The sequence below is a fragment of the Saccopteryx leptura genome, chromosome 12 (genome assembly GCF_036850995.1).
Source record: "Saccopteryx leptura isolate mSacLep1 chromosome 12, mSacLep1_pri_phased_curated, whole genome shotgun sequence".
In the NCBI taxonomy this organism is placed as follows: Eukaryota; Metazoa; Chordata; class Mammalia; order Chiroptera; family Emballonuridae; genus Saccopteryx; species Saccopteryx leptura.
In genome coordinates this window covers 46399191-46412501 of record NC_089514.1, presented here as the reverse complement: position 1 = coordinate 46412501, position 13311 = coordinate 46399191, and the positions used below count along the sequence as shown (strand labels likewise).

The 13311-nt window shown below is 35.6% G+C and overlaps 1 protein-coding gene across 3 annotated transcripts in view; it reads left to right on the top strand.

Moving 5' to 3' along the window:
* Positions 1–13311, top strand: part of MAGI2 (membrane associated guanylate kinase, WW and PDZ domain containing 2) — a 1711587-nt gene that overhangs the window by 930896 nt on the left and 767380 nt on the right. For all 3 annotated transcript variants that reach the window (XM_066354483.1, XM_066354482.1, XM_066354484.1), the window contains one exon: positions 4886–5005. In XM_066354483.1, the coding sequence (XP_066210580.1) occupies positions 4886–5005 (120 nt within the window). The remainder of the gene's footprint in view (positions 1–4885; positions 5006–13311) is intronic.

The window sequence follows — 13311 nt, the reverse complement described above, 5'->3', positions numbered from 1 at the left end:
GGGGGTAAATTTATTCATGATGTCATCTCTGCTCTTCCAGACAACAATACTTTTTTGAGTGTTTAGTAAGTTCCACCCATTGTCTTTACTACCTTAAATGGATTATCTCATTTGTCCTTCAAATCAGCCCTTTAAAGATGCTACTAGTGTTGTTTTCATTTTACATGAAGAAAACTAGAGTTTGTAGAGGACCTTGCTCAGGGTAATGCTGAGAACAAATAGAGCTTGTGGGCCAAGCTGTTTGATTCCATTGCTCACTCTCTTGTCTACCAAGGCATACATTTTTAAGGGTGGTTTATGTTTTATCCAAACCAAAGAATAATTCTAATGGTGGAAAATTTAGGCTAATAGGAAAGTTGAGTGATACATGGCAAGCCAGAAAGAAAGATGTTTCTTAAGGAGAATATTCTTAATTTATGTCTTCCTCTGTGTTCCATCACAACAAGCTCATCTAAAGAGACTCTACAGCCCAGTATACCATGAGAGTTGCCTTTTATTGTCAAAAATGGAATATGAGCTTCTCCTGATACTTTTAAACTCTCTGTCTATGCCTCTCCTTACCTTCTCTGACTAAGTCTCTTGACTAGAGATTGGGTAGATAAGCCCTTTGGAGAGGGCATGTGATCAGCTGAACCAGGGCTGCTGGGGTGAGCAGTTTTTGAGTGAATACAGTGCAGAAAGGAAATATGAAGGCATAGAATTTGTCAGATATTTGGAGTTGGAACAAAAGAGTGAGGGAGACCTCAAATGTGACTGTGATGGGAAATCCCAACGCAGGCATGACTGGAAGAATGGCAGTGATATTCACAGAGGAGTAAGATGGGGGAAATATGTTTTCATTATGATATTTTCCTGAGATGGTGAGTCCGCTTTGCCACTTGTGAGGGTGGAATGAAGCAATTCTCAGACATGCAAAGTCTCAAATATGTAGCTCTTGTGCAACCTTTGATAGAAACCTTCTGAGAGATGTGTTCTGCCAAAATGAGAGGACAGACCACAGAAAGAGACACAGGATCTGGGAGAGAGGATGTGACATAGGGAAAAGACCATGTGAAGCCCAGGACCATGGCACAAGGGGATGCCAGGATGGCGGCTGAGTGCTAGGACAACATAGTCTACATTGGAGCAGGGCAGCAGGCTCCAGGAGGATGGCACGAGACATTAAATGTACTGGCATATTTTGAGAGGATATTTATCCAGCAAGGAGAGGGTGAATTAATTAATACCTGAAAAATTGAAAATAAAAATATTAAATCTAGAGTAAACAGATAGCTATACAAGGAGGAAAATTAGAACATTACAAGGATCATCTGGGACCAGATTTGCATTGCATTATTACTGTAAACACTCAACAGTAATCTAAGAACATGTTTGCTCTGATGGGAGTATAAGAGGAGGAGAGAAAAAGGAGTTGATGTGCAGAAGTGTGGACCAGAAAAGCTAAATCCTTATTTTCTTTACCAAGAAATCTAAGAATAATGACTAAAGTAATAAAACAACAGACATTATAAATGAATTATTTAAAGATGTGAAGGTAAAGCAAAAAAATCAACTCTAAGGTTGAGTGTTTGCCTCTGGATAAAGGGAGAGAGTTTGTGTGGGGGTGGGATAATGACCATCCACTTTTTTTTGTTGAAAATAGCTAACCTTACAGAATTATAGAATCTTTACAATATCAGTATATGTAACTTTGATAAAGAACAAAAATTAAACTTTGAAAGAAGGCAAAGGAGAAGGGATATGTCTTCACAAAATGGTTCTGTGTTTCCAATGAAGGATGAGATAATGCAGATAATGGAAGCAAAAATTAGGAAACTTTAGGGAATTTGATAACAGTTTATTAAATTATTTTATCTTACTTTACCAATAAGAGAATGAGCTGATATTTTCTGCTGGAAGTTAAAGCAGTTGAGCATTGGGAAGTAGTTGGAATTATGACACAATAGGAAGATCATGTGTATAAAACGATTACCAAGCATCAGTGGCATGAACTGACATCACATAACCTGAACTTGTAGCATACTTTGTCACTGAAAGTTTATGGTTTTCTGTAGCAACTGCAGTCTATGAGTGAAATAGCTAATAGTGAACTTGGGGGCTCATGAAGAGTCAGGAAGTGGTGAAGATAAACTAATAGAAAGAAGAGATTCCAGGTTGTTCCCAGTCCTCAGTAGTTAGAGATGCCAATGAAGCCAAATTTTGGGGCTATCAGGGAAATTAGGAGGGATCAAGAGACTGGAAGTTATAGTTAGGAAGAAGAACAGAATGAGAAAAAAGGATGGAAGATCAATATCAAAGCTAGTAATTACAACATTTGAGATGTGGTGTAGGCTCTGGTCAGTTGGCTCAGTGAATAGAGCATTGGCCTGGCATATGGACATCCCAGGTTCAATCCTCAGTCACAGCACACATAAGAAGCAACCATCTGCTTCTTTCCCTTCTACCCAGTCTCTCCTGTTTCTCTTCCCATAGCTAGTGAGTGGCTCAGTTGGTTCAGTTGTCAGCCCTGGGCACTGAGGATAGCTCAGTTGGTCTGAGTGCGTGAGCCTCAAGCACTAGAAATAGGTTGGTTGATCTGAGCATCAGTTCCAGAGAGGGGTCACCAACTGGATCCCGGTCAGGATGTATGCAGGAGCCTATCTCCCTCCTCTCATTTAAAAGAGAGAGAGAGGAGAGAGAGAGAGAGAGAGAGAGAGAGAGAGAGAGATTGTGGTGTAGAAGTTTTTTAAGCAACAGTAGAATAAGCTTGACCTCAGTCCAAATTGGCAGCCAATATTAAGAAGGTTAACAGTCACAGGTAATACTGATACAGCTACTAGGAATCTGTATCTCCGATGCAAGAACTCAGTCACGTTTCCTGAGGTACTAGTTGCAGATGGGAAATCACCTAGTGAACCAAAGTTCTGATGATCCTCCCAAAAAGAGCACAACCCCAAATATATTCACTAGAATTTGACACCTGAGAGTAGCTCTAGTGAAGTCGTCAGCCCCGGAACTTGCTCTCAAGCATGTGGTCCTGTGCTCACATGGTGCTGAAAAGGCTTTACCACAATGCAAGAAGTGAATTAATCAAAGTGTGTAGCTCCTGAAATGTTCAGATAAATTAGGAAGGAAAATTGAAACTTTGTTATGTGATTTTTTTATAATGGTTAGAGTGTGTTCTAAATAATCAGAAAAAACAAATTGATTGCCAAAAACCATGATATGTGATTTTTTATAATGATTAGAGTGTGTTCTAAATAATCAGAAAAACAAATTGATTGCCAAAAACCATGATAATGTGCTTTTAATTCACAAGGGTTAAGCACATAAAAGTCAGGATATTAAAAGTTAAGTTTCTCATAGAAACATTAATTTGACAATATTATGCATACATAGTATGAGAGGTTTATATTTAATAGACTAAAAACAGTAGGAAATATAGCAAAATGTGACCCAGTTAAACAAAATAAATTATAAATTCGGGGGAAATAATTAAACATGATTATGGAAAAAATAAAATAACTCCTTCAAATCTTAAAAAATGTCTTTAATGGAGATTATTAATTTTTATGAAGAATCAATTTCCTCTATCATATTATATACTTTGATATTAATTTATGCTTCTCATTTCCACTTCAGGGTTGATCCTAATAGATCAAAAAGAGAACTTACTGGCATTCTCATGGCTTAGTTGATAAAGATTTCGGAGAGTGAAAATAAAAGTTAAGGGTTTGAAATATTTGTTGTTTTTATAGAGAATATGGAGGAGATTTTAAATATGTAAAAGTGTGCCAATGTACTGCTACTTTGCTTATACATTTGCCTTCTACATACTATTCTCATGTATTTATTATGTAAATCCCACTCTGATTATATAAAACATCTTATGTAGGTGGCATAGAAAAAGAAAAGAAGAAGCTTAAGAAATGTTTAAGGAAGAAACTGTACCAGGAAACAAACTCATAGCTTTCAATGTGTCTGGATTTTGCTTTCTGCCTCATGAACTAGACAGCAGGCTGGGAAGCCTGTGTTCTCCAGCAGAGCTATAGAGCACAGCTGATGAGCTGTCTCTCCTGACGGTACATGAGCCCTTCACACTATAGGAGATACAGGAAACAAGAGTGGTGGACCCATGCAGGAACATCTGGGAGCAAGTCACCTCCCAATTCTTTCAGAAGGAAAGGCAAAAATAAAAGAGAAAGCAAGGATGGAAGGAAGGAAGGGAGCGAAGGAGGGAAGGGGGGAGGGAAGGAGGATGGAAGGAAGGAAGGGAGAGAGGGAGGGAGGGAGGGAAAAAGTTCTATTATGAGCATTATAATACCAACTCAATTATAATTATTACTCAATTCAGATTATTATTTAATTACTTAATTTTAAGTAATAATGATTTTGTGCTTTTCAATCAAATATAATTTCTTTTGTGCAAAATTAACAAATGATAACCAATAGCTTCACCCCCAAAGGATCAGATTATGAAAATGTACAAATAAATTGACATTTTGCTAACATTTCTATTTTCCATTTATGTCATAACAAAGCATTCTAAAGAACAATAAAGGTCCATTCATGGAAATGAGATATGTAAATTCCTGAGCTAGTAGGCCCCTGGCCCGGTACTCAAACGCCTCTTTAAAAAAGCCACAATGTCCTGCATTTTTCACCAAAAAAAATTTAGCAGCCATATTCCAAGGCAATGAACTCTTCATAAGTGTAATAAAGAAAAATGCTTTGTATATTTAGTTTAATCTTGACCCCTTGCTCTTTTCTGTTTCCAAACAAACAGAAGAATAAATGCAAACTGCTAACTAGCAAGAAGTACAATGTTATTGAATATTCAGAAGTACAATGATATTTCTAAAGTTCAACAGTAAACTTTCTTCCATTTTTAATTTTCCTTCTTCAGGCACCACAAGGCCACATAAGGAGGGTGAGGTCCCTGGAGTGGACTATATCTTCATCACCGTTGAAGATTTCATGGAACTAGAGAAAAGCGGTGCTCTCCTAGAGAGTGGGACTTATGAAGGTAAGCACAGCTCTCCTGCTGTATCTGGTCCTTGTTGCCTCACACTTTATCATCGGAAATTCATTACGGTGCCAGGTTACCAATGTGCTACTGTTTTTGCTTTGAAAGCTTTAATAATATCATTTTAGAAACAGTTCCTACAGAAAAGTTAAAATACAGCTGAATTATTTCTACTCTTCAGATTCCAAGAGAAATGTGTATATACAAACCCACTGAAGTATTCTTGTGATTTCCTCCTGAGGCTAAACTGTGATCTTGCAGATAAATTATCTTCATCCTTAAGTAGCAACTAAAAGAGCCTGGGGCTTGAGTTCAAGTCCTGTCATTTATCTCTAGTTTTCTCCAGCTACTTCCCTTCCCTGGTCTCCACTCGTCTTCCATGCAGAATGATAGAGTAGGAAAATATGACGGGTGGATGAACTCCCAAGCTTTAGAGCAATAACAAGTCTTCTGTGTAGCCAAGTCAAACATGAACAACAGGTGAAATTAAAACCCTGAATGTGGGGAGGAGGTTTCCATGAAAAGAGCGGTGTGACAATGAGCCACAATCTGCTTTATTACTTAGCCACTCTAACTATTATGTAATCTAGTTATTACCTCTGAACCTCAGTAGTCTTAGAGTAAACAGGGGATGATAGCATTGAAAAATACAAATAAATAACATGTGGATATGCTTTTATTTTTATGTTTAAGTCATATCTACATGCATGTAGTTTGTCTAATTAAATTATGTACCTGTATATGAATAATGAGATTTTAAAACAAAAAACAATAGAAAATAGTACTTTCATTGAATCCTCCTAGTTCTTATATGTGTCACTTATATTTATATGTATTAGTAAATCCAAAGATGGATCTGGTTTACTGAACTGCAATTAACAGTGAGAGATATTACAAACAAAACTCCTAACATATATATTGCTACATAACCCATAAAATACTGAGGTCTACCATTGGCAAACAGGCTGGGTTGTTAACAATTTGGCTCTGCACTACCTCCTCTATTTACCTGCAGATGTTCAGTAGGCTGTTGTTACTTAAGAAATCAACAGTTTTAAGTTGTTAAAAGTATTAACACCTCTTCTTTTATTTCACACTCCACAGGCAGTTTAGGCTGAGACATATGCCTAAGTTATGGCTGAGACATTTAGTTGTTTATTGCCAAATTTATAAGATATAGGAAAAAATACCCAGGAGAAGAAAATGGTTTTATACATGAATCTTGTTTCTTCTACAGATCGCCAAAACTGAATGATAGTAGAGACTGATTGAAAATATTTTAAATAAAGAAGCTGTGTTAATCATATAAGCCACTTTACATTATGCATGATAAATAACTGTCTAGATCATAGAAAATAATTATATGAAATAAATCTGTAAGTAAACAGTAAGTTTTTTAGTATATATTCCTATAGAATTTGTAATATTATTTAGTGACATTCATTAGTTTGCATTAATAATGTATTATATTTAATTACCTTATTTAAATAGTATTTATGTGGCAAACAAGCAGTGTCTTAACAAACAGGAACATTCTAAGAGTAGTATGATTAACAATATGAACTTTTCTCTTATTTTAAAAATACACACTGTATTAACTATAGAGACATTTGAAAAATTAAACTAACTAAATGTTCATGTTAAATTTTATTCTCATGAAAAACTAGATGTCATTAAATTATTTAATTTATCAATATATTTTAAAATATAAACTATAAATTTTAGGTTCCAGTTTAATTTTTAGGGAAATGTACTAAAATCATACAAACTTTAAACTTTTAAAAAAAATTTTTGTGTTGATTTTAGAGAGAGAGGAAGGGAGAGAGAAAGGAACATTAATCTGCCCCTACATGTGCCCTGCCTGGAGATCGAACTGTCAAGTACTATGCTTCAGGATGATGTTCTAACCAACCGAGAATCTGTCCAAGGCAAAAGCATACAAACTTAACCACATTTCAGGAGCCAGAGTGGATTGTCCTAAATCTTCAGATTTATTTTCATCATTGACAGATTAGTTTGCTTAGTTTGTTGCCAACTCGTTAATCACGCCAACATGCATAGACATGATCAGTGAATAATAGGGCTGATTTACATATGTGACTTTGGGGAATCAATGTCATTGTTTACAAATATACATCGTGTACTTGGATATAGTGAAAAGCTCTTTTCGCAAGTCACAGAACTATCTAGACAGACACCTAGGGCACATTTCAAATCTGACTGTGCTTCCTTCACTGTGCTTGATTCTGAGCTTTAAATCAGGGCTAACACTTAATGTATTATTTGTCAAGGAAACCTAGGGAGTGCCTTTCCTGCTTTGGTGCTTTCAGACTTTCAAGAGTAACAGTCAATGTTATGCAACTAGACAAATACTTAGGAACTTTTATATTTGTCATGCCTTCATATCAATCTGTCATAAGATTTCTTTAACAAAATCCCAGTTGTTCTTGGTTACTATGTTCTTCCTTCTTCAGTGTTAGGGCCATTGATCCCTTCTCTTTATCTGCTAGAACTTGCTCATGCCTTCTCAGTACTCTGTAGAGCCCTCAGCAAGACCAGAAAATTAATCTTTAATATCTGTGAATCCACTAAAACAATGAAGAAGGCATTGAGTTACTCTAAACATTAAAGTTATAGACTTGTTAACCATGTGGGGCCTTTCAGACTAATTCCAACCCACAGACCAAAACAGCAAAACTGCTAATGCAACTGGAGTTAGATATCTCTGGCTTTGTTATGAAGAAGAATATATTCTTTCAAGCATTTCTCATATGTATACATGTTTGTCTCATTGTCGATAAGTGAAAAAAACTTAAGTAAAGTGGAATTTGTCCTTTGATTGGAAATCAGATGAACTATCCTGAATTGCATGCAGTTCTCCCTTTCAGAAATTGGCTCAAAGTCCTTGCTCCACCAGAGGCTGCAAGGAATACCTTAATGTACTTGAGTTACCATCTACAGCAGGGGTCCCCAAACTGCAGCCCCCTAAGGCCATTTACCCGGCCCCCGCTGCACTTCCAGAAGGGGCACCTCTTTCATTGGTGGTCAGTGAGATGAGCACATATCACTTGTTACGGCTAGCAGTGACAAATATGGAACCTGATATTGACCATCTCATTAGCCAAAAGCAGGCCCATAGTTCCCATTGAAATACTGGTCAGCTTGTTGATTTAAATTTACTTGTTCTTTATTTTAAATATTGTATTTGTTCCTGTTGTTTTTTTTTTTTTTTTTAACTTTAAAATAAGATATGTGCAGTGTGCATAGGGATTTGTTCATAGTTTTTTTTTTTTGATATTCCGGCCCTCCAACGGTCTGAGGGACAGTGAACTGGCCCCCTGTGTAAAAAGTTTGGGGACCCCTGCTCTACAGTTATGCCACATAGCCCTAGGCAGAATGTTAGTAGATTCTTAAAACCTTTCTCTGCATCACCAACCCCCAATCCAGGCTGAACAACTCATTTCAGTTTGCTATGAAACAGCTGCTGAATGGCCATACATGTAAATGACCCAAGGGACTTGGCCTTGGGGACCATCAAGTGTTAATAAAGAGACTTTTTTCCATAACTTGGATGATCTATTTTTCACTTTTTTATATTCATTAAGTTTAAAATTAATTTAATAGAACAAGACACAGTGGCAAGCCTGTCATAACCTTAGGTAATAAGAACATTCTGAACCTTCACATCAAGACTGAAGATATAAGCTTCATGTGAAACAGACTATAGACCACAGAATTCTTTCAATAAATGCACATAATTCCGTTGGGATTAAGGGCACATCCAGGTGTAAGGAAAACACTGCCAAGTAGCATTAATGGGTAGGTCTGGTTGCCTAAAGCAGTGTTTTTCAACTAGTGTACCATGAGACATGGTCAGGTGTGCCATGGGGAAATTAAACATGGGTGCCCAAACTACGGCCTGCGTGCCGAATACTGCTTGAGGAGGCTATTTATCCAGCCCGCCGCCAGTCGCCTCCATCCGAACATAAACATTCCCCTCACAATCCCTCCAGCTATCAGCGACAGGAAGAGTGGAGGCACAGGGAATGCTCACTGACCAATCACCTTCTAGGATTCATCCCGACCACTAGCGATGAACCAATAGTAGGTCGCCTCTCATCCACACCCAGGAAGGTCCCCACTCGGGCTGCCACACACTTGTCATTGTGTGACTGGGGCGAATAGTTGAAGCTGCTACTCCTCCCCGTGGTCCCAATTTCTAATCCTGGTCAGGACTGGAGGTAAATGTTGCCACCACTAGATGAAGCCTCAGCCACAGCTGGTTATGTCTATCCTGATGGTGTATATAGATATTTGACTTTTTTCTTTTTAAAAGAGGCCCCCGCAGAGGGTGATATACAATGCATCACAATGTTATCTAACTTTAAAGCTAAAGTTTGCTGATCTTCCTTTGGACAGTTTTTGGTTATCTGTTGCCAAGGAGTTCCCCATTCTGGCCAACAAAGCTATTTTGACATTGCTCCCGTTTTCAACCACATATCTATGTGAGCTGAGCTTCTCAAGCTTGACTGCAATAAAAACTAAAAACAGAGAGAGACTGAGAATTGTTGAGGAAGAGCTTTGCGTGTATCTATCTTTCTACCATTCCTGCCAGGATATCCCTTTTGTGTTCATTGAAACAGGCCCAGGTTTCACACTAAGTGAAACTATATTATTAACTATCTGTATAATATGTACTGTGTTAGAGTGTCATTTTGGTAGGTGGTGTGCCCCAGGATTTTGTAAATGTAAAAAATGTGCCACAGCTCAAAAAAGTTTGAAAATCACTGGCCTAAAGGTTAAATATTCTAAGTACCTGTCCAAAGTGCTGAATTACCTAGGTCTGTAAATAAGGGAATCCTACCTGACCTATTTCTTCCAGTTTTCTGAAATGCTAACTCATGGTTTACCTGACCACTCACACCAGTTATTTGCCTCAACCTGTGTTCTAAATATTGGCATTAACTAACCCTATGTCCCCTGAATTATGCCCAGACTCTTATTTAATTCATATAATAATTTTAGCTGGTTGTTACATACATATACAGTACACAGTCATGTTTCAGAGTAGTACTTATTTTGCAACATCCACTACCATATTTTGCCCTTTTGCCTTTAAATTGAAACAAAGCAATTTTCTATCTATTTAAGAAGTTACTTACCATAAATTTAAATGTTTCCTTTAATGGATATAAGCCCTGTTGTAACATTGTCCTAACTTTTAAGAGAACCAAATCAAGATCAGCAAGTTATTTTGGCGCTTGACAGAAGATAGTGAAAATATGATACTCACCTTCACCTTAATTGTTATAGTTTCTCCTAATAATGAACTCTAATACATATGGAGTTGAGCCTACTGCAAACAGTATACCTAGTGTCTTCAACAATTTTATTACAAGGACTGTGAAATTTAAGTTTTCTCACATCTATACATAAAAGAGAGCTTCTCTTCCTGATAAAGCACATACATTTTTATAAAAATTTAAGTATTAAGTACAAAAATTTTCTAAGGAAACAAGCCAAATGCTCCAATTATAATAGAAGAAATACAACAAATTTTACACAAATTTGTTTTATTTTAATAATTAAATTTGACATTAGCTTTTTTCAAAATGGCCTTGACACATTTACGATAGAAATTTTGAATTTCTATTCCCAATAAGATAACATTGAGTGATAAAAAGATATTCAATCCAAAGAAAAATCATTGGTACTATAAATAATCTTGAGAAAAACCATTCTTCTTTCAGTTCACGTTTCTACCCACTAAAATGTAAATAATATTTCCTGAAGGGCAGATCAGTGCTTGCATTGATGTAAAGATTGTTATCATTACAGAAAACCAAAATGAAACAAAATTTTCTTTTCCTTTTCTCTTATACCCTGTTTATTGTAAGTGAAAATTTTTACTAAGAAAGTAGTACTCTCCTAACAACAGTAGATTATTGGAGTTTGCAGTTTAAAAGGTTCAGCTGTTATTTCACATCCAGATTGAAACATTTATTTTTCCTTTATTTCTTTCTTTTGGCAGTATGCCTATTGTGGAAGATTCTAAGCCATGCATTTGGATGTTCATTTTAGGAACACTAAACATTTACTCATAAAGCGCACTAAATACTTATTTTATCAGTAGAGAGAAAATATTTAGTGAAGTTTTACACCCCTTTGAGATTTTATAATGCCATTTTTTGGGTTAGTAATTCAATATGTGTTCACAACCATTGACAGAGTATATGCTTTTGCATGCTGCTTTGCTCTTGTGTCAAGTACTAAGATTACAAGTGTTATAATACAATAAAATGTGAAAAAATTCTCCTTTGGTTTGAGACTTTTGTAAGCCCAACTGTTTTCAAGATATATAATGCAAATATCTATTTCTAAGCAACTTTTTTCTCCTGAAAGAGACTAAAAAAAATGAATCAATCAATTAACTAATTTAATATTATCACATAAATTATAACTTAAAGGCTAAAGCCAAGGAAAATGAAATGACATTTTACTATTACCTAAAATACAACATTAATTAATTTACTATTAGTTCTATGTTTTTTGTTCAGTTCTAGCCAAAGAAGACAAGACAACTGTTTTGAAGTATTCATTAAAATAAAGTCAATATTCATGAGCATAGGACTCACTTCTTCAACTTTCTCGCACCAAGTAATAAATTAGGTAAAGCTTAGGTTTCAAAACTGTGATATCCAGGGCTTAATTAATTTCTCCAAAGCTCATGTCTTTAATTACAATGATTTTTTTAAACTTCTGTGCACATTCCTATAAATTTTTTTCAGAAACAAATTGAGACTTCATGCACCTTATTTAGTGGGAAGAAAAATGATTTTAATATTTTTCTTATTTTTCCCTCCACTGTTTCAACAAGCAGAACCTATTTTCCTTTGCTGGTTGGGTGAATATCTTTAAACCCTCTGAGTTGTTTTTATGAGTGGACAAAAAATAAATAACAATATCAATAATAAGTATTTCATAATTTTTGTGTGTTGTGCAGTTGTGAATGTATATTGAGGTATATTGATGAGATCTTACAATTCCATGCCTTTCAAAGACAGTAAAATTACTCATCGAATAGATGGACACAATAAAGTCTTGATCAAATTGATTACAACTGTCCTCTATTGAGAGTCCATGTTTCTCTGTAATGACATTCACATAGTAATGATCAATGGCTCATGCTATTAGTCTTATATTACACATACAGACCTTCTGAAAAGAGGAGTTTTATTTACCCCACTTATTCTCAGTGGTGCCCTTCCTGTAAATTTTTTTCAGAGACTGTTTCACACATCAGTGATTTGAAAACTATCACCTAACATCTTACAAAATGTCCTACAAAAGTCATTTATCTGAACTTCAAATATAAAAAACAAAACTTCCTAAGACATTTTTCCTTATGTCTTCTATACCCTTTATCTGAGGTACAGAAGAGTCTAAAATCTGATTGACCAGGAATCTGTTCTTTTTCTCAGAGAGAACAGAAATCATCAAAAATAGAAACAGCAGTTCCTAATTTTTATTGCTAAGTAAGTACTTTATTTCAGAAATTAGATATCCATATCCTACAAAGGTGTAGATGGTTTTATGAATTATTTTTATAAATTGAAACTTTTCTTCAGACTGTGCACAAAAACAATATGTGAAAATTTGAGGCTTCCCTTGATAATGCTGCAGTGTAGATAGGTAAACTGAGTACTTCTACTAGAAAATAAGAAGTAACAGTTCTCAAAATTCCCTGCTTCCCCATACTTAAAAGTAACATGTTTAGAAGATTTTCACCAGATGGATACTCTTCCCTGTTGAAGGCTTGGAAATTCTATCAATTATGAAAAATCATTTATAATACTAGATTAAAATTTAAAATGCTGAAAGAATAGTGCCTTGTGATATAATAAGCAGCTCTCTTAGATCTGTTACAGGCTGTGTACGTATGTATCAACCAGGTAAAATTAAGACCAACATATCTTGTCTACATGAGACTATGTTCATGAAAATTAATTGTTAAAATAGTTTACAAATGAATTTTTAAGGACTAGTAAAAGCACATTGATATTACTTATTAGGTAACAAAAAGAAAATTTGACTCAATACTGTCTTCAACCAAGTTATATTAGTTATGCTGGCCTCTTTTTGATCTTGGAGCAGAAAAAGCCCATTCCTGCCCACCGAGGACCCTGGATTTGTCATCTCATTTTCCTGGACTACTTGTCTTCCAAATGACAACATGTTCTTTCTCTTACTTTGAGATATTTAAATCTTCAGTAAATTCTTATATTATAACCTTATGTAAAATTGTA